Genomic DNA, 22,213 nt, shown 5'->3' with positions numbered 1-22,213 from the left:
AGCCAGTGTGGTGTAGCGGTTTAGAGTGTTTGTTGTGGGGGAGGAAGGGAAAGGAGAATGTTGGCCGCTTTGAGACTCCTTTGGGTAGTGATAAAGCGGGGTATCAAATCCAAACTCCTCCTCTTCTTCTTCTTCTTCTTCTTCTTCTTCTTCTTCTTCTTCTTCTTCTTCTTCTTCTTCTTCTTCTTCTCCTCCTTCTAACAATAATCCAGGATGCTTTAAGCAGATTGGGTTGTCCTGTTATTACACACTTTCTCCTCCTTAACACAAACACATTAGAGTTTAACATGCTAAACAGCTTAGCCCCCAAATATCTGAAAGGCCACCTCCTTCTCCACACCCTTTCTCGGATCTTAAGATCAGTAGAAGGCGCCTTCTTGGTAGTTCCACTGCTCTCACGGGTGGTGGCAGCCTGGGAGAGGGCATTGTCCATGACCCCCTTCTAAGCTGTGGGATTCACTCCCCACAGTGGTGTGTCTGTCACTTTCACTATACAGTTTATGTTGTATGCTCAAGACACATCTATTTTGCCTGGTCTTTAACAGTTGTGGGAGTATATTTTTAGGACACACCCTATTCATGTGATTCTGATGTGTTTTAAACTGTTTTTAACATTTTGTTTTAAGTGCTGTGACCCACCCTGGGACCTTAGGGTGAAGGAAGATAAGAAATAAATTACTAGTAGTACAGTCGTATAGAAGAAGAAGAAGAAGAAGAAGAAGAAGAAGAAGAAGAAGAAGAAGAAGAAGAAGAAGAAGAAGAAGTTGTTCTTCCAAGCAAGCTGTGCACTGAGTTTAGTGAATGGGGACTAGTTGTGGCGTGTAGGGATTTCTCATTGGTTTGAGGCTTCTCTTAGGCCCTTCTGTGTATACAGTATACTGTCCCACTGTCCTGTCTCTGCTTTACACTTTGCGCACTGTTAAGGGAGCTCATTGTGTCATCAACACAGGGAACTGTGGGATTTTGCCTGCAGGGAATGTGTGTTTGGATCTAGTTTTTTTTAATGACACCCCAGGGATTCACACCCCAGGGGTTCTGTAACAAGCAAATGATCCTCAATGAGGCAAAATACCCTTGTGGTGGCTTGTTTGCAACTTTCCTAACTGCACATTATTATTTCTGCCCAACTTTTTTGAATAGCTTCCAGCGCTGCTTGTTAAGCCACAAGTCAAGAACTGCCAAATTGCAGCACCTTGTCATTTTCATTTGCTACCGTAGTTTGGTTTAGCGAATGCCAAACCTGATTTCTTCACAATCCTGACTCAAGGCTTCCCATTCCCCTTTTGGACAAGCATCAAATGTATCTGGATGTACATGGGGACCAAACCAGATGAGATGTGGGGCAAGATGTGGAGATGGGAGAGGGATGGTTAACTCTTTGCCCCAGCCCCAGTTAGGGAGGCAAGCAGGCACTGTTTTCCATCCTGCCCTGCATTCATCACATGCACCACCGGTTCCGCTCCACTGCAGTTCACCTTCCCCCAAAAAACTATGTTATTCATTTCACTGTCCACTGTGGTGAAATTACATTATTCCACCTCATTCATTTCAATGCAAAGGAAACACAATGGAAACAGAGGAAAAAGCATACTCCATATCATTTGTAGACTGAAAACGACAACAGCAAATACCAATTGTATTCACTGGATTGACTTCCATTCCAGTATGGGATCAGTAAGTGAACACCAGCAATTTCTGTCCCTGTTTCCATTTTTGTTAGAATTCTCCAACATCCCTAGTCCCAATTCCATGAACCACATGATCCCAACTCTACTGTGAGTTATCTACAGTGCACCTACAGTTTTCCAATGAATGGGCAAACTTTTTTCCCTCTACACACAAACATACACAAAAGGGAAAGTGGTCAGGAGTTCCAGTTTGCCTCTCAGATGAGAGTAAAGCCAGGTGAAGCAGAAATGGGGGCAATCATAAGATGTGGGCATATTGTGGAGCAGCACAAATAGTACAAATAAAATCTTGTAGATTTTAAAAACCACAATTTAGGAGAACAGTCAGAGCCGATTGCCCAAACTATATCCAAACAGAACTGCCCTTTGCTGAGCATGGCTTTGTCACTTCCTATGTCATCTGCCAACAGCTGTCAACTTGACCCTCCACGCTGCAATTTCGGTTCAGCAAAACACTCATTGGACACCATTGAAATTAAAGCCCAAGAAGGGCTTCAAATGTGCATTTGAATTGAGGATATACAGGCACACACACCCTCCCGATTTGCATGAGGGTTGTGTCCCTGGGCCCCGTACAAACCCTAGGCCTGCCCCATTCCCCCCTCTTCCAGGTCTAAAATGACCTGCCATGCATCAATTGAAAGCATAAAATGGCTGCTGCCTGTCCCACCTGTGCAACACTATCCATGACAGTTCTTCATTTTGATTTTTTATTTGAATTTATAGCAACCTCTGCCCTAGAGATTCAAAGCATGAAAACACATCAGTCACTTTTATTTTATTTTCTACAGGACCATTTGTACAAATAGTTGAGCGATGTTAGACCTCTTTGTGGCCCAACCACAAAAACCAAATGCCAGCTGAAAAAGAAGCAACTTAGTTTCCTCTAAGAAAGTCTCAGATTTGAGTTTGGTGAAGCATCAAAGGAGATTTCATAACTGTCGAAGAACACTTGCGCACTTGAGTCCTATCATGCTCCTGAACCTTGCTTTCCCACAATCCACAGCAAATGAAAGAATAGAGTGCTATATTATCCATGGCAAAGATCCTCAACTACTATTATACATAAGTTAAAACCCATTTTGCAAAGGCTAGTGGCAACATCAACTGGAAGATTATTGATTACAAATCCATTGCGTTTTATTATTTCCTAGCAATCTTGGTGGGAGAATTACAAATAGCCTTCTATTTGCTCCTATTGGCTCTCCTATTTACTGTAATGTCAGTTTCTGTTCCCATGGAATGAGGAGCTTTAAATACTAAGTTTTGCACACTTAGAGATGGATGGATGGATGGATGGATGGATGGATGGATGGATGGATGTGGAGCTATGGCCCTTCTTGCACTGCTTGTCACCCCCACGAATCCCACAACCTCACCTCCCTTTATGCCTTGCTGAGAAGGAAAACTGCAGCTTGTTTGTTTTTTGTTTTTAACATGTAGGCATCCTTCTCTTCATGGCAACAGCAGCCATGGAGAAATTTTAAAACACTGGCTTTCTTCTCTTGGTGGCAGCCATGGGTTAAAGTCAGAAAGACAAATTTATTGTAGTACTATTTCACTATTTTAAAAAGAAAAGCAAACAAACAAAAAACAAAAGAAGAGAAAGATCCAATAATGAAAGGGGTCTTTTCTCTTGCAGGAACAGAAACTGACATGAAGAGAGAGATTACTCAAGGGACAGTTAACAAGCTATTCATCGTTAACCTAGTAGTTGGTATCAACAGAAGGCAATAAAAAGGAACTAGTGTGCAAATGGAAAGTGTTTAGTTAAAGACGCAGAAGCCTTGTACGTACCGGTAATACCTTAAAGAACTTTTCATGTCCACACCTTGTATTTTCTTGTAAAAAAATGAAATTAAAATTAAGGGCTAGTGTGGCAACAACCCAGAAGATTAAGTTTTTTAAAAAAGCAAAAGGATCTGAAATCTTAGAAGAGCATCATAAGAGCCTCATGAGGGAATTCAGATATTAAAACCTAGGAAAATAGAGGAAAAGATCCGCTAGCAAAGAAAAACAGTGGAACCTCGGTTTATGAACGCAATCCGTTCCACGGAGGCATTCGTAAACGGAGGCATTCGCTCCCCGAAGGCATGCTTTTGTGCGTGCACGAAGTGCCGATAGAGTGCTTCTGCGCACACACACGCTGCATAGATCGCTTCTGCGCATGCTCAAGCTGCACAGGAGCGATCTGTGCATCCGATGCCACAGAACCCGGATGTAAACACTTCCGGGTCCGCGGCATTCGTAAACGGAGGCGTTCATAAACAGAGGTAGTTGTAAACCGAGGTTCCACTGTAATAAAAATGTAGGGATCAAATAGACCTCTCTGGAGGCATGGGCATAGCCAGGATTTTTGTTAAGGGGTTAGGACTTTTGTTAGTGTGGAGAAAAACCAATGTGATTGGTCAGTTAGTCCTCTCCACAGACGCTGAAGAATGTTGCCCTCTTCATGGCATCATTGGTGACTTCTTTCGCTTGCAGGAGGAAGTTGAAACGGGCGGCGTACCCTTCCCAGTCTCCTGATGCTGGTTTGAATGGCAAGAAGCTGCTGTCGGTTGCCATTCTGGGTTCCTTGGGTCCTGGAGCTGAAGCCTGGATGCACGGTGCAATGCAGCGGTGCGGCAGGTGGCGGTGCTGCGGTGCAGTGCGTGGTGGCGGTCAGCTCAGCAGGATCCCACCTTCGTCGCCAGTGGAATATACTCGGAGCCACCTTCGTCGCCAGTGGAATATACTCGGAGTGAATTTCATGCTCTTTCTTCAGCTCATAGTCATCAAGGAGAAGAAGAGAAGAATGGCTCTTTTCCCAAAACCATCTGCTTATATACATTATTTACACAATGGGCTTTGCCTGATTGGCTACTTCAGGGCTACACCTGTGGGCCAATCAGGTTGTGGATTGACTTCTGCCTGCAGCCTGATTGGCTGCTCCTACAGGCCAATCAGGTTGCAGATTCACTTCTGCCAGCCGCCTGATTGGCTGCTCCTGCAGGCCAATCAGGTTGCGGATTCACTTCCACCTGGAGTTGGATTGGGTAGCTCCTGCGGACCAATCAGACTGCTGTATTCTGGATCCTATTGTTCTAGGATTCAGCTCAGTACATAACATTAAGTATTTCTATTGTTTTACTTGATACAGAGGGGGCAGCTGTCCCCCACCCCCTAGGCTGCGCTCATGCCTGGAAATGCCACTCTGAAGAAGGCCCTGTCTCAGATATCATCCTCTCATTTTCATTGGGGGGGGGGGGAGAGAAGAACTTATTAAATTATTGGGCTTTTCAATGAATGATTAATTAGGTTTTGAATTTGTGGATGTGAGAACTAGGTTAATCTAGCATGTTAATATAGAAGGAAGAGGAACTAGGACGGAAGACAAGAACTCTGGCTTTTATCCCCAGCTATTCTCCCGGCTTTTATTCCCAGGGTAGACAGGGAGTTCTAGTGGGTTATGGACAAGAGCTAAAATTGTATGGAGAGTCCTAGCTTTCTGCTGACTTACTGATGTAATACTGGCTGGAATTCTTCACCTCAGTTTTAATGAACTGGTACTGGCGATTGCTACGCCCACCCATTAGCCAGAAGTGACTGTTGGAAGGTCTGTGAGAATGAAGAGCAGAGCGAGGGAGTCATGATTGGCTCATGTCGAGTTCTCTTCCTGCTGGCCACACAGCTAGCAGCTCCATGTCTTTTCACAGATCCAGCCTTCTTTGTCGTTGCCACATGGAATATCATTCCACCAGCCTCTAGGTGTCATCTCGACACAGTCCTCCCCGTGGCCTTGATTGTTCGGCTCCCCTACACCCCACTTGCTGCATATGGAAATATAACGAATAAAGAAACAGCAGACTCAATCAGTTCTGGTGAGATAGATTCTTAGACCTTAGCGAACCCTCCCTGATCCCCAGCAGTGAATGACCAAGCCCCCTGGGATTAAAGAAGAGAATAAATGTGTCATCTTGTGTTTGGAGACTTTAGCCTCTTACTGGTCCCAGTTAGTCTTTGATTAGTTTTTAATGAAAACCAGTGTAGCCTCGCTAGCTGAGTTTCTGACCCTGACTCCCAGCTGGGAGACCCACACAGGGAATAGATTTTTTCAATGGGGTGTCAATGTGTCCACCTTCCAAAAGCAACCTGCCAGCAAGCTCCTTCACACACAGACACAGACGTAGCTAGGACTCAGCTATACAGCTGCAAATAAAATGTTTTAAGTGCAGTATACAATGTGACACTAGATGGCTATGGTGAGCCTCATGGAAAATTCAATGTACAGTATTCCTAAAAACGCTTAAAAAAAAGATTTTCAGAACAGTTTTTCTATGTGTGTAGATTCCACTCAGGTTGGGTTCAAAAATGGAATAAAGTTGATGCTAGACTTACGTATAAGTTGCCGTACTTCCATCCGCCCAGACAAATTTGTTTTCTGTTTCAATGTCATGGAGACCAATCCAGTAGGATTTTTGTTTTAGATTTAATCCGAGAAATCTCTGAAACACAAACCACATTTAATTCTCGGAGTTGAAATATACAATATGGAATATACATCCTACCACAACTAGCTAGTAACATAGTGTTCTTTCAAAATGTATGGCTGAGATGCAACATCAGGCTCACACTGCCAGAAACATGACTGACTACACGCCTCTGTATCAAACACAAACTTTATAGGTACAAAGGCCCATGCTCAATGCCTCATTAAAAAAGCTTAAAGATATTGTGTAACTAACAGTGGTGGGAACTATCTTTCCTTGAAATTTTAGAGAATCACTGCCAGTCAGTTCAACACATATATATTTTAAGAAACACCAAAAGAGGGCAACTCCTCCCACAAAACAACAACAACAACAAGCCCAGTGATGTTCAAGCACAGAATCACAGTAAGCTGGGTGCCAGCTGGGAAAGAAAAATTCAAAGTTCGTGAGCGGGATAGTAAGTTGGCCTGCCTGAGCCTTTAAAGGCTTACATCCCAGCAGAAGGCATGGCTGGATGGCTGTCTGAAGAGCAGCACCCCTGAGAAGAGGCAAGGATATACCGCAACATCTTGTTGTAAGTCCTACTTGTGTGTATGTAAAAGCCAGTTCTGAGTGTTCCATCCTACTCTTTACTTACATTTATTCAATGACATCTGTGATATAGCTGAGATTGGCAAAATCTATCCCTCACCCTAAGCACAGGGCTCACCAGAAGCAAGTGGGTAGGTTTACCCTCCCTCAGTATCCCTGAGTTGCCATTTTCGTGCATGGGGGAAATGAAAGCACAGCATTTGGAGATTGCTATGGTAGCTATGGTATAAGAAAAAACCCACCCTCTTCCCCAAACACTGGCCAGCAGATAGACTTCTTGCAGAGGGTGCAGTATGCTTTTGTGTGCAGAGATGCCCTACAGCTCCAGGGGGCCTTAAATATATGGCTCACATCTCTTGACATCCTCCCTAGTTGCCATAATGAAGGACCATTTGCTCATATGCAATAAAAGGTAAAACTCAAGGAAGCCCTAAGGAAGAATAGTGTTGACATCACAAACAGTATCCAAGAGGTCCCCTGGCACTTAATTTATCACATTCCACACAGCAATCGCAACACTCTCGGTGGGAAATACCACAACCTCTCAGGAACAAAATGTACTTTGCTCAAGATGTCCCTGCCACAAAAGGATGGAAGATGTGTGGCTTCAGTGCTTGATTAATGGGAAACAGCTGTTCATGTACTGATGTGGAGCAACTGGACTTTACTGTCCTGAAGTGTCTGCATATTGTATGGGAACATGTATGTTTACTTGCATATAGTGTGGGGATGTATGTCTAGCTTGTATGCCTTGTTGCAACTTATTTGGAGAGTCTAAGGTTAACATAAAGTCCTAGAAAATGTCGCTGACATGGCATATGCACAGGCAGAAAATTAAAAGGTCTATGTTAACAAGTTATTTAAATCAAAGTGATCTCAGCATAATAACAGGTGTTTTGAAGCCTGAGGTGGAGGCTTCAGTGAACAAAGATGAGTAGGGATTCTACTGAGAGCCTGGCACATTTTATGGTTTGGGTAAACCTGGGAAAGAGGATTGAGTTTACTCAATTGTGAATTGTTTTTCTTCCAAAGGGAATATTTTGGGTTTCTGTATTGTTTTCTTATGATACCTTTCCCTTATAACGCCTTACTTTTCTTTCATCTTGGTCAACATCTGCACCACATCTGCATACATTTAAAGCAGTAAGTTGTTAGAAGCCCCCTGTTCCCCTCGCAGAATTGCATTACCCAGCATTCCCTGGGTAGAAGGATTTATTGTTATACAACTCTGGGAACTGAAGTCCTCTTGAGGCGAATAGGAGGTCTCCTAACAACTCGCAGCACCCTTGGGAAACTATAGCTCCCATGATTCTTTGCAGGCAGCCATGATTGTTTAAAGTTGTATGCTACTGCTTTATATGTACAGTATAGTGTGGATGTGGCAGAAGTAAGTACTTTGTTCTTAAATATTGTGGTCTCAACTTAATATAAACACCCTGACACCTAAATGCCTTAACCTCCTTCTAGATAAAGAGGCTTCAAGCAGGGGTTCCCAAACTAAGACCCATGGGCCGGATGCGGCCCAATCACCTTCTAAATCCGGCCCACGGACGGTCCAGGAATCAGCATGTTTTTACATGAGTAGAATGTGTCCTTTTATTTAAAATGCATCTCTGGGTTATTTGTGGGGCATAGGAATTCGTTCATATTTTTTTTCAAAATATAGTCCGGCCCCCCACAAGGTCTGAGGGACAGTGGACTGGCCCCCTGCTAAAAAAAAGTTTGCTGACCCCTGCTTCAGAGAGAGACCCCAGGGAATTTTGGGAGGCTATTTGGTCAGGGGCAGCCTTGCAAACAGATACTCAAGTACCTCAAACATGGGAAGGATGGGTGCAAGCAAAAGAGTACACACTGTTGTGGCCTGCTCTCCTCTTCCTCAGATGCCAAGGGACCCAGAGGGTGGCTAGGATGGGGCTGTCACAATTTCACAAAAACCTTGAATTACCTGCTCGTCGGCATCATTGATAATAACCAAACTGGCACCTTCGTCCTCACACGACTTCTTGGCATGAGACCAAGGTGCTGCAACCTTTACTTGAAAACTGTAGCATGATCCTTTGTTGAACAACCAGCCCATTGGACAAACTTTGCAGGTTGAAGCTATAATGTAATAGCAGAGACATTAAAACAACCAGATCACGAACAGAACACCCTTCTACAGATATTTATGTTCATTATTAGTGGTGCTGCCAAAAATTATAATCACTCAGTCCATACTACACCCTTCCTAACTCTGATCCATCAACATTGCAGAACTGTTTGTAATTAAAATTGAGATTTATTATCAGTCCTTTTCTCTTTTCTGCACCTGTGCAGCTTATGTGGTTAAAACATGCTCAGATGATGCTTCCTTCAGTTACTTAAACAAACAAAAAATTAAGTTGTCTGCATATGCTCAGAATATTTTTATTTTAACTCTGTAATGCTTTGACAAAGGAACCTATCCATTTAAGTTTGGATACAAAACTATGGAATAACCAATCACCTTGAAAGAATCTGACATGTTAATTCAGGCATCCCCAAACTTCGGCCCTCTAGATGTTTTGAACTACAATTCCCATCTTCCCCGAACACTGGTCCTGTTAGCTAGGGATCATGGGAGTTGTAGGCCAAAACATCTGGAGGGCCGCAGTTTGGGGATGCCTGTGTTAATTTGTATCCACCACATTAATTTGTATTACGACCAATCAGAGGATGGGTCATGCCCAATTTTGAATCACAACAGAGTCAGTTTGTCCCTCACTAATTATCATCACATCATATGGGTTCCAAGGCCAATACGATCTTTCTGTCCCTGGTCTTCCACAGCATAGGAGTGAGCACTGTATCTGAAGGAATAAGACATTGGAAGACCTCCCAGTCCTTCCACCAGCTCCCGGGGATCTATTATCTCCCTAAGCCACCAGTTTTTCCTTTGTGGCCATCTTGCACATTCCCTTCCGTTGCGCTGCTTTTCTCTGTCTCAGTGCCCTCCTTGCTGTTCTTGCTTTCTTTCTCGGTCTCTATGCCCACTTTCTTACCTCCAGCTGAGTACACATCATACATTCAAAGCACATAATGTCCCTCAAATAATCCTGAGAACTGTAGCTTACACTACACAGAGCTACTATTCCCAGCACCCTTATCATATGACAGTTCCCAGAATTCTTTGGGAGATTTCAGGTGGTTTACATGTGTGGTTCACAGCCTCTCCCTCTTTCCTCCTGCTGCCTGTAGTTATGTTCACGTTTTTGCCTTGATTCTTCCCCTCTTTCCCTTCTGTCAGTGTTTCTTTCTGGCTCCACCCTGCTTTAGACTCCCTTCTGGCTGTGTTTCAGTTTTTCTCACATCTCTCCTCACTTGCCCACCGTGGGACCACCTGTTGCACTGCCTTTACTAGACTGCAGATTGGGCATCTCCGCATCTTCTGAAGCATTGCTCTGTCCAGCCCACAGCAGTCTGCCCAGCTTGCCTCCCTGACTTACATTAGCCCGGGGCAGAGGAAGTCTAGTGTCTTACCATTAATCTTCAGTAGTGCATCCTCTATCTTATCAATTTCGGCCAAGGAATGCATGCTGTCTCTAGATAGTTCACGCAGCTTTTCATTCCCTAGGGGGGGGGGGGGAGATTAGAAAGGGGAGTTAAATGAGAAGTGAATTTGGTCTGATGCAAACAGCCTGCAATGCAGGTGTGAATCTGAAGCAAACTTTTAACAAACCTACCTAAAAACTCCCCAGTTTAATTGGTGGATTCATCAACTAAGGTTTTGTTCTTTCACTATGATCATAAGCCTGCGCATGTGTTTGGATAGTAGAGGGCTCCATACCAAGATAATATTTTCACCTCAAAAACTTTCATGCTGAGGAAAATGCTAGGGCTTAATTGTCCATGAAAATTCAGACGTATGGCAATCCATGTTGGAAGTGTAGATTTTACCCAATTTCCTTAAAAATAGCTCAAAACACTAAAAAAAAAAGCTCGACAACTTTTTTGTGTGTATTCTGACTTTTTTAAATATGGCAACCCTAATCTGGTCCAATGCAAACATTTAATCAGTTGATTTATTAGTAAAAGGCAGACAAACTGATAAATGAAAATCAGTTGAGAGGCTTTTCCTATTCTCTCAGGCATGTGGATATAATCTTCTTCTTTTTTTTGCTTTTTTGTCTGTAAGATGTATAAATGGGCCGAAAATGCCTAAGACATCAATGTCTTTCCCAGAAGTCCAGCCCCTTACATTTGACAAAAGCATTAATCCACAAAGGGGTTCTGGGTGAAAGCATGTTCCTGAAACCCTTGCTAAGCCAAATAAGGGGAGTCAGGAGAGCTTTGAGAAAGGAAATGTTGCAGAAACAGTAATTCAGAAAGAATGATAATTGAGAAGTATGGCAAGTAGAGCTCAGGTTGCTAACTTGACATGGGGAACACACCATAAATTTAAGTAGGAGACATTAAAACTCTGTAATAACTCCTGCTTTTGAGATTCCCTAAAGGTAGGGATGTCAGAGAATTCTGATGATAAAAGAAATAAGAGCAGAAATTGCCAATATTTACTTATTCATCCCATGTCCAGAATGGAAATCAATCCAGCAAATACAACTGGCACTCTTGTTGTTTCTTTCAGTCTGCAGACAATATGTAAATGATTACACCCACCCTCCTACATTTGCATTGTGTTTACTTTACACTAAAAATAATAGTGTGGAATAATGCAATAGTAATGTTACTTACATAATTTACATGATTACAGTACTTAAATTATGAAAAGTACATAATGTCACCTAGTGGACATCGAGACAAGTAATATAGCTTTTGGCAGAAAATGAACTGCAGTGCAACAGAAGCAGTGCTGTGTGCGAGGAATACAGCATGGAATCGAAAATGTTGCCGCCTTATATCCCTGCCTGAAGACAGTTCCACCCATTTCCTTCTTTTCCCAGCAGAAACAAAGAATACTTACCATTCTTCTGTGACTCCTCATATTTAGTATCCAGTGCCTTCAGGGCCTTACTTAGCTCAGATTCTAAAAGAAAGCCACAGATAACAGCTACTTTCCAGTCTCTGCATTTGGCAAAAGGGTACTGTTAAGTTGTCTACACTTCCCTGAGAAAGAAGTCCTATGGTAGTACCATAGAATTGAGTTCAATTACATAAGAAAAGATTGGGAAATTACTTTATCTTTGTAAGCAGAACTGATATTACAAATATATGAAAAAAGCCTAGTGAAGCAAATCAACTGCTGCAGCAGACAGCACAACCATTGACCCTTCTTCAGGTCACCCAAAGCAACAGCATCAATGCCTCTCCCTGTCCCAAACTCAACAATGTCAGCAACCCTCTCCAACATACATCCCTGCAGAACCCTGATTTCAGATCCCACCATACAGGTAAATTTCCCAGGCAGCAAAACTATCTAACTTAAGAAACACATATTAAGGTAGCATTAGCTTCTGCTGAGAAAATATTTTTATGCATTATGTTAGGGATTTAAACCACGCCCTTCAGGAAATTTCACCAATCATCACTAACTATCAAGCAATCAGTCTAATGAAGGATGGTCACCTGACATCCGTAACAGTACTTAGTGAGGATTGGAGGAAGGAAAGTCAGTAGCAACTAGGGATTGTCGAGAAGAGAGGGAGAAAATAGAAACACCAGCAGGGGTGACAGGATCATAGCCAAGTCAATGCATACCAGATGAAGTGTGACTAGAATGAATCTTCTCTAGCTGTTTCTCCATGTTGGAGCCTAGAAAAGACAGAATTCAGTTAGTCAGGAGGCACTCATTCAGAGTCTACCTGTGTTGAGCAAAATGGCCATGCTTCTGAGTTGAACAGTTCTTCTGAGCTACCAGGAGGTACACAGGAAGAACATGCAGTTTTTGTGAAGAGGTGAGAAGTGGCTCATCTGTTTTGATTTGTCAAAAGGATCAGAGAGTTATAGAGATCTGCTTCCCTAGTAATACATTCTTAGGAGATCCAGACTACCTCAGTTCAAGGTGGGCAGAGTAGCACAGAAGGCCTAACTTGCCTCCTCTGTGCATTATGAGTTCCTAGTACAGTACCTTGCATGACCATGGTACACTGCTCTTATGCTAATGCACTCTTTTCTCAATGAAGTCAGCTAGCAAAGACCATAGGTATGAAGCACTCTACAGGCTCTGGATGGAGTGCAGGGACTGGAAGTACTAAAACTTCTCCCGTTCCGGCTGATTCACACACGTGCATGTGAATCACTCAGTGACTGGTTGCAGATGAACATACTAACTACCTCCATTGACAGAGGCATTGTGTTTGAAGTGAAGGGCAGTTGCATTAAAACTCCACCTCTGATGTTTCCTAGAGTATTTGTTTCACACAAGCAGGTTGCCACTTGACGTTGCAGTTTGGGTGTGATGAGCCTGCATGGATGAATGTGCCCACTGAGATGTCCGGAAGGGCTCAGCTTAGGAAAAGTTTTGTTGCTCCACTTAGAAATGTCTTTTTAAGACAGCACACACACACACACCCCACACACAAATGAACATTAATATAGTCCTCCCCTCACAGAAAGCGTCATAACTTTTTATTATGGATAACATCTTTACTGCTATCTCTCCCTACCCCCATACAATTTTGTATTGGGAATTTGTCAAGTTATACTTTATTATTGACAGGCTGAATTAATTAAAGAATGAAGTGGGGCATGGGGGTGTTCTGAAAAACCATAACTGCAGAAAGTAAAACCTTAGGCTTCAAATACAGAGGAACTGAAGTAATAATTGTGGGTTGTATCCAATGTGAATTCTATTCAAAGTAGACCCTCTGAAATTAATGGGCATGACTCACTTATATCCTCTGGTCTCCATGGGTCTGAATAGGACTGAATGCTGTGCAACCCTGAATGTTAGAACTCCCTTACCTGTTTCCTCTCCTTCAGCCATTCCATCCTGAACATGTTTTATCCGGATGGATAGAGAGCCCACGGTACGTACAAGTTATTATAAAGGTAAAGGGACCCCTGACCATTAGGTCCAGTCATGACCGACTCTGGGGTTGCGGCACTCATCTCAAGTTATTGGCCGAGGGAGCTGGCGTACAGCTTCCAGGTCATGTGGCCAGCATGACAAAGCCGCTTCTGGAGAACCAGAGCAGCACATGGAAATGCCGTTTACCTTCCCGCTGTAGTGGTACCTATTTATCTACTTGCACTTGACGTGCTTTCGAACTGCTAGGTTGGCAGGAACTGGGACCGAACAACAGGAGCTCACCCCGTCGCAGGAATTCGAACCGCCGACCTTCTGATCGACAAGCCCTAGGCTCTGTGGTTTAACCCACAGCGCCACCTGCGTCCCTACAAGTTATTATAGGTCCCCCTTTAAAAGCTGACTCCTAGATATAGGAGTAGGAATAAGACAGAAGCAATTAGCCATTTGAAAAAAGCAAAACTGAATGGTTACCGTTAGTTATCAGCATGGACTGATTGGCACGCAGCTGTTCTAGTTGTGTGGACATCTCCAAATCTGAAACAATACGAAGGTCTGGTCACTGTCATTGAACCTAAGGAGTTTATAGAAAGAGCAGTCTTTATCTTCACTTAGGCACAGCCAGCATTACCATTTGGCAACGGTAGGTGGGGACTTTTCTTTTTCTTTTAAACTAGTGCTAGTAAACAGACATTTATTGTACCGTAGAGTGGAGTATACTGAGCACATTTCAACTGATTGTCTTCTTCAGGAAGAGAGCCAATGTGGTGTAGTGGTTAAGAGCGGTGGACTCGTAATCTGGTGAACCGGGTTCACGTCTCCGCTCCTCCACATGCAGCTGCTGGGTGACCTTGGGCTAGTCACACTTCTCTGAAGTCTCTCAACCCCACTCACCTCACAGAGTGTTTGTTGTTGGGAAGGAAGGGGAAGGAGATTGTTAGCCGCTTTGAGACTCCTTAGGGTAGTGATAAAGAGGGATATCAAATCCAAACTCTTCTTCTTCTGGAACAAGCCAGTTATCTTGCGAGATTTTACAAGAAGCTGCCACCACACAACCCTGGTGGCAGCAGGTGTGGGCAGGGCACCTTCATGGCGCCACCCTGCAAGTTTCCGCTGCCTGAGGTGGTTGCTTCAGTCTGCCTTATGGGTGGGCCAGCCCTGACGATACGAATATTGGGCGTATTTGATAGCATAATAAACTTCTAGCACCAGTTTAAAGTTATCTCTGTTTCTGGTATGTGTTTTTTTCATGGTGCTGGGGAGAGGTCAGCGGGCTCGGTGGGGAGGCTCAGGCAACTGGAAAATCCTCATCCTTGTTATAAACAGATGCAAAAGAGAGAGTTCCTTCACCACACCTCAGTTACATTAGGAGGTTATCAGGTTCATCAATGAAGCAACACTTTGCCTTACAAGAGCCCTGCTTCCTGGACCTCTGAAGACCAATAACTCCTATGCATGCTTCAAGATGTTTTGGGCATATCAGTGCATAAGCAGCTTTCCCTTACATCAAACTGATCAACAGTTTTCAGTCAAGGATTTAAAAAGTAAGCATTTTTTTAAATAAAAAATTGCAATGTTTCTACAATGACACCTTTTAACAAACATTACTGAAACACTATAATTTAGGGGTTTGGTTTCCATGATTTGGGAATATTTTGAAAGCAAAATTCAAGGGAGAGTCTGGTTCTAAATAGTAACCCAAACATATTTTGACAATCAGGAGACAATCAGGAGATAAATACAATGATTTTAAAAGAGGGCAAGGGCTTTCTAACAGTGGTCTGCAGACCAACTGAGGTCCATATGCTTAATTCAGGTGGTCTGTGGCATGTGTGTGAAGAACACTTACAATATGAATTCTCTGGAATTCAATCTGTAATACAGTAAAATACAATTAAAAATCATACAGCATCTACTACTGTGTATTACAATGGCCAGAAAAGGCAAGACAATCATCTAGTGGTCCACCAAGAACCCCAACAATCTTGAAGTGTCCTGCGAGCAGGGGGAGAGTTTGGGAACCACTGTTGCAAACTCAAGTTTATCCCTCTACTACTCTCTCTCCTCTCCCTGCCTCCCCACCCCCCCGGCCCGGCATGTCTTTCAGACTTCACATAAATAAAGCAGCCATGGATTGCAGAATTCATACTTTTGGAAATCAAAACAGCAGAGATTATGGTCCACAGCAGAAATGAGGCAGCAGTCACAATGAAAAGGACGGATATGGATGTTTCGTTTGAACCACACCTGCAATGCTGCAGCAGGAAACCACCTGTGGACAGCAAAAACACATCATGTGAATTATTTGCGGTGGTAGGAAGTGAAAATTAACAAGGGTGGAGCTAGGCAGGGTTGGCCCTGAGAATTTGCTGCCTGAGGCAAGAGACAAAATGGCACCACCACCTGACTGAGAAAGCAGTGATAAAATATGCAGGCAAGGACAAAAGGTATTGGAAACACAATGTGATAGCAAATGCTCCTAAATAGTCACACAGTCACAGGCTGTTTATGTGAATCCAGAGTTTACTGCATTTTGGGTGGCCCAACACACTGAATGATGAATGAGAGTCCCTTATATTTTCCTGGAAATCCTGTGAGAAATTCAGTGGTGTCCCTGTCCATCCCTCACAAGTCCTAATACTTTCCTTGGGGACACTTCATGCATCTTTTCACACAGCAAATTCTCTCCAGGAGTAACTTCTCTGGTAAAGTACTTCACTTCTGGAAGGCGGGCATTCTGATATTTCTAAAAAGGCACTGCTCAGTCTGACAGATTTAGCTATGCTTTGTTCCATTTCACACTGATTATCTCTTTCAAACTTCTGAGGTGGGGAAACATTGGCAACGGCCGCAAATCTTTGAGCAATACGTTTACAGCCTACAGTGCTGCTGGTCAAATATGAAACAAGAGCAACAGAAATGTACCATTGTTACATTTCACTGTCAGATTACAGCTCTTTCATTTGTACTTCTGCAGCTCTTCAGCCTAGCTCCTTCTAACTTCCTTGTAAACAGTATTTCTGAGCCACAGAAGATGCAGGTGCACACAAGGCCTAATTCTACATGTCTAACTGGGGGGCGGGGGCATGAGTTCTTGGTTTTTGAATAGCACAAGTTAGTACTAAACCAGTTATACATTTAACTGAGTCACAAGGAGCCATCTGGGTTCAAGCACAAGATGATGCTGGGAATATAAGGTCAAGGGAAGCCACCTCACGCTGGGGTCAGGCACTTTGGGATACTGTAGACTACTCAAAGAACCTACATTATTGGGCAGCATATAAATATCTTAAATGAATAGACTGTCAGGCTGTGTGCACATTATACCTCTAATGAAGCTGTGTACAGACTATACCTTCAAAGCATATCTGTAGCGCATTCTTTCCCTCAAAGAATTCTGGGTACTGTAGTTTACCCCCAAACAGAGTTACAATTCCCAGCAACCCTTAAGAAATGGCAGTGCCCAGAATTCTTTGAGGGAAAGAATGCTCTTTAAATATACACTACGTACACGGTCAAAGTCGCTCTCCCCAGGGGGGGGAAATCTGGAGATCTTCAGTTTGAACATGAGGTGAGTAGAAAGGGGCAAGGGCAGGATATACGGTAGATGTCAGATAGATCATTCTCAGCACCTTCGTCAAACTACAATTCCCACATTCAGCACCAGGGCCGGCTCTAGGTAAACCCCCGGTGGCGCGGTGAGCCAGGGCGCCGGACTGGTAGGCAGGGCGCCGCGCGGAAACCATGCTGCACCCTGTGAGGGCGGGGGCGCCGGAGCGATCTCTGCCCCTCAGCGCCAGGGCAGCCAACCTGCTCGAGACTGCCCTGTTCAGCACCCTCCTAAATCTTGTTGATTCCAATCAAAGAGCTTCCTTCTGCCTGTCCTCTGGCCCTTTCCCCCAAGCTGTTGAAATCAGGAAGCAGCTGTTTCCCCCCACAACTTGAAACTTTCTCTCTAGGAGCAAAACCGCAAAGGGAAGGGAAAAGCAGGAAGCCAGCTGCGCACCCAGCGACTGGCTCATGCAATAGCCAGGCCTCGGCCTCTGTGAGCCATTGCGCAAGGAAGTGCCATCCGGCCACAATCACAAGATATTGCTGTGGGCAGAGGAAAACAGGAAGCAGCCTTGAGGTCTAGCCCAGCATCATCTAGCACCCAGGAGCATTTCTGGGTCCTGGCAGAGGTCGTTTTCTCCATCACCTGCAAACAGATCCTTTGCTAGAAATGGTCCACTGAGCCATGGTGCCTCCCTCATATTACCATCCTCTAGATGCTCAGCCAGCCTCTGGTACACCCTTTGATGGTCATAGATAGCTCAGTCCTATACTTGTATCCCCAGAAGTAAGTCCCAGTATGCTCAATTGGGACTAGGACGTGGGTATAGGATTGGAGTCTTAACATGACTAAAACAGGTTCCATCATGCCAAACCTCCCTCCTGCGGAAGCTACCTCACACTATAGAGCAGTGGTGGCGAATCTTTTAGTGATCGAGTGCCCAAACTGCAACCCAAAACTCACACAAACTGCCAACACGGCAATTTAATATGGGATAATAATGATTGTCAGCATGCGCACATACAAATAAATATAAATAAATAAACGAACCTAACCAGATGGGCAGGGTATTATTATTATTATTATTATTATTATTATTATTATTATTATTATTTGCCGTTTGATTAGAGTTTGCTTAAGAACCCCATGAATGCTAACCTCGAGTTCCATGATGAAGGAAAGGCAGGCTATTCGTGTACGCAGGGGCAGCCATTACGGTGCCCTTCAGATGTTGGTGGACTCCCAACCCCACCAGCATGGCCAGTAAGCAGAGATTATAGGTTTTATAATTCAGTAGCATCTGCAGAGTACCATGTTGGCTATGCCTATATTAAAGGATAATATCAGCTGAAAGAAGGTACATGTCAGATCACATAGGTCACCTAGAGAAGGTAAAGCACAGGTCCAGGAGGTTTTGCCTTTGCAACCCGTTATTCAGCTCTAAATCAGGATAAACATCATTCCACAAATAACCCACTTGACTTTGCTCTGATCCAGAGGTAAACAGTGGGTTCCCTCCTGGGGAAAGTGGTGGGTCAACCAGATGAGCCCTAAGTCAACCTTAAGTCATAGAGATGGAATCATTGCTCGCTCAACCATTTTAGCCAAACCTGTTGGATTTGAAACTGGTCTGTAATTCCCAAAATCACCAGGTTGTAATTCCCAAAATCACCAGGTTGAGAGGAGGCTTCTTCAGTAAAGGTGTAACTACTGCCCCTCTCAGAACAGATTTCCTGCAATGTCCTTCTTGCAGAGAAGCACTGACCACAACCAAGATAAAATCTGAATAATTTGACCTGCAAGAGAATACTATAATTCTAAATTTGTGGAGCTGCTTGGCTAGAGGTACTGGCTGGCTTTATTTCGTGTGTGCATCCACCTTCTGCTTATTATCTTCATAAAAGCTGACAACATAAATAACTATCTGCCTCTTACCTGCTTGGCTTGTCTGTTTTAAATTGCGGCATGGGGGAGGGGAGCTGGTTGGCGGGCGCGCAACTCCCCCCAATGCCACTGCAGGTGGCATGCGCTCTAGGGAGCGTTTCCCGCTCACAGCAGCATTGGTGTGTGTGCACAACTCTCCCAAACACTGCTGCAGGCGGCAGGCACTGCAGGGAGCACTTCCCACCCACAGCGACGTGAGGGGGGGGGAATGGCTGCCCACTTTGCCAACCCCCAGCAACGGCCCTGCTAGGGCGATGGCGTACGTGCCCACAGAGAGGGCTCTGAGTGCCCTCTCTGGCACGCATGCCATAGCTTCGCCACCACTGCTATAGAGGCTGGCAGTCACTTCCTCTCTATCTCCAACAAATCAATCCCTTTCCCCCAAAAGTCAGGTTTTTAATCAGAGTGGTGATGATTCCTGAGCCCATTCTGCAGCTGGTAATCACCTGCTCTTCTTGATGAGAAGCTTTCCATTTTCTCGTTGATTTCCAGGTTCTCGGGTTCTTCGCACCTCCTGTAGATTCCACCTTGAGCCATCGCCCGTTGGTCTCTGTCTCAATCTCTGCTGTCGGCTACTTTAATACCATCTAAGATTTTGTGGACTTTTCTCAGGAAAGGAAATGCATGCATGCAACCACGCTTCCTCTTTTCACTTCTTATGGCTGTCACTTCTGCATTGAAATTCTTGGAAATCTTCATGTAAGGATCTGCACTGTAAGACACTGATTCACAGGGCATCCTCAGAAATGATGGTTAAGCTCATTCATTGTAAGTGATGCCAACCCAATATTGTCCTGAACAACTCCAGCAGCTTAAGAGGCCTGTCCATAAAGATCCTCCTCCAGCCATTGGCATTCTGTAGGGATGGTGATCCTATAGTTGGGGCCTTGCATGCTGATTCAGACACATACAAACCACAGGCAGACAACGACTGCAGGCATCTCCATTCTGATTATTGCTAGTCTGAAACACTCCAGCAGTATCTACAACAGGAGAGGGGAATCTTTGGCTCCCTGACCTTGCTTGTCTTTAACTCCCATCATTCCCAGCCAACATGACCAATGGTCAGGGTTGATGGGAGTTACAACTCCCATAAAAACCTGAAGGCCATAAGGAAGTCATCTGGTGTCATGGTCTTCTTGCCTTTGGGGATGCGGGTGAGGACTCTGAAGCAGAAGGGGAAGGGACCTCAAGGCCAGCCCCGGAAATACATTGTCAGGAGCTGGAGTCATGGGTCCAGCAATAAAACAAAGAAACCAAAATAGCCTAGTGATCACAGAAACTCTTCCCAGTAGGTCTTGCCCCAATGAAGCAGTTGTGAGGACTGAGGGACCTCCCCTTCCCACCGCTCTCTAAGGCTCCTCTCCCGAGTCCTTCCCCATCAGCCTAAGGCTCTGTTGTATTGTCTCTTGTTGCTCCTCTCTCTCTATTTCTCTGTGTGGCCTGGGAGACCAGGGGGGGGGGGAGAGTTGGTCACAGCAGGAGGGAGAGTTTCCCTAGCTTCTCCAGCAGCCTGCCCCCACTCTGCCTCTTGATCCTGCTCTGCTTCTGCCTCTACTTCTGGGCTGCTGCTACAGCCTCTTCTTGCTCACCAACCCTACTCGGCCCCAGCTCCTGCCCACCCAGCAAGTGCAAATAGATAAATAGGGACCACTCTGGCGGGAAGGTAAACGGCGTTTCCGTGCGCTGCTCTGGTTCGCCAGAAGCAGCTTTGTCATGCTGGCCACATGACCCGGAAGCTGTCTGCGGACAAACGCCGGCTCCCTCAGCCTATAGAGCGAGATGAGCGCCGCAATCCCAGAGTCGGACACGACTGGACCTGATGGTCAGGGGCCCCTTTACCTTTTATCCCTACTACCTCTTCAGTTTCTGACACCTTCTTTTCCCAGTCTGCCTCCTCTTCTTCCTCTGACCTCTCATCACCATCCCACCACCAATCTCCTAGCTCTGAGCTTCCTTCCCATGGGGGTTCCTTTGGGACCCCCCCCCCAGCTGGTGGCATCTCCCACCGTTCCTCTGCATCCAGACATGCAATCTTGGATTCAATCTGACCTTAAACATCATCACACCAAGTCTTTTTGATCCATTTTTCTCTTAATAGCCCATCACTCAGGCTATCATCTCACATAGGAAACTAGCCTGGTTTAAGTAGCTTTGAACCATGCTAATTCCAGGGATTACGTGTCTAGCACACAATTTAGCACCCCAAGCCTTAATTAAATGCTAACACATGTTAGGTCCAGAGATTATAGTGGTCTAGCACCCACAAACTCATAACACTATTTTATCTAATTTTGTATTAATTCCTACAAATTCAATTTTCTATATAACTTTTATATCATGCATAATTCTGTTTCATAACATTTAATTCTATTAAGATGTGTATATTAATAAATCAGTCAATTACCTTCAGTTACCTAATAATAATAATAATAATAAATCACAGACTACTGACTATAAGGTTTACTCCCTGTGCCACTGAATTGCTACTGAGAGAAACCGAACCTTGATTGGAATCCAATGAATTATTATTATTATTATTATTATTATTATTATTATTATTATTATTATTATTTATATACCGCCCTATACCAGGAGGTCTCAGGGGCAGTTCACAGAACAAAATCAAAATATAAAACCACAAAATATATAATAAAAATAAAGATAACAACCCAATAACCCCCCATCACATTTTCAAAGGGCATCCAGGGTGTTCAAACTTTTTTCAAAGAGGGCCAGATTTGACGAAGTGAAGGGCCGTGGGGGCCGACCAAAGGGCCAACCAAAGTTCTTGACCTTTTTTAGGACTGAAGTTGTTGAGCTTTTTTATGATTTTACCCTGAAGTTGTTGAGCTTTTTTTTAGGATTTTACCCTAGAAAATAAACTGCTACAGGGGCCATATTAAACCGACTGGCAGGCTGAATTAGGCCCCCAAAACACACTTCCACTTGTCCCATGTCTAGAAAGCATGAGTCCAAGCGGTTTCCCACTTGTCCCCTGCTTTCTTGGCATGGGTCCAAGGAG

General features: G+C 44.2%; 1 protein-coding gene across 1 annotated transcript; it reads right to left on the bottom strand.

The window, feature by feature from the left end:
• Positions 1-2,372: 2,372 nt before the first annotated feature.
• Positions 2,373-20,330, bottom strand: LOC118079966 (C-type lectin domain family 4 member G). Its single transcript, XM_035104807.2, has 9 exons — positions 19,635-20,330; positions 15,841-15,963; positions 14,166-14,228; positions 12,422-12,475; positions 11,688-11,750; positions 10,247-10,336; positions 8,694-8,848; positions 6,066-6,172; positions 2,373-5,497 (listed from the first exon to the last, which is right to left on the bottom strand). The coding sequence occupies exons 1-9, from the start codon at positions 19,723-19,725 to the stop codon at positions 5,359-5,361; spliced, it is 885 nt and encodes a 294-aa protein (XP_034960698.2). The 5' UTR covers positions 19,726-20,330; the 3' UTR covers positions 2,373-5,358.
• Positions 20,331-22,213: the final 1,883 nt, after the last annotated feature.

This window comes from Zootoca vivipara, chromosome 2, assembly GCF_963506605.1.
Source record: "Zootoca vivipara chromosome 2, rZooViv1.1, whole genome shotgun sequence".
Lineage (NCBI taxonomy): Eukaryota > Metazoa > Chordata > Lepidosauria > Squamata > Lacertidae > Zootoca > Zootoca vivipara.
Note: the sequence above shows the minus strand (reverse complement) of the source record. Positions and strands in the feature narration are given on the sequence as shown.

Bases quoted from the DNA above. Each gene is read 5' to 3' on its own strand.
- LOC118079966 (XM_035104807.2), bottom strand. From the start codon at position 19,725: ATGGCTCAAGGTGGAATCTACAGGAGGTGCGAAGAACCCGAGAACCTG. The intron at 15,964-19,634 runs GTGATTACCAGC...TGCTGTCCACAG, and splicing joins CTTCTCATCAAGAAGAGCAG to GTGGTTTCCTGCTGCAGCAT. The intron at 12,476-14,165 runs GTAACCATTCAG...TGTCTTTTCTAG, and splicing joins GTCCATGCTGATAACTAACG to GCTCCAACATGGAGAAACAG.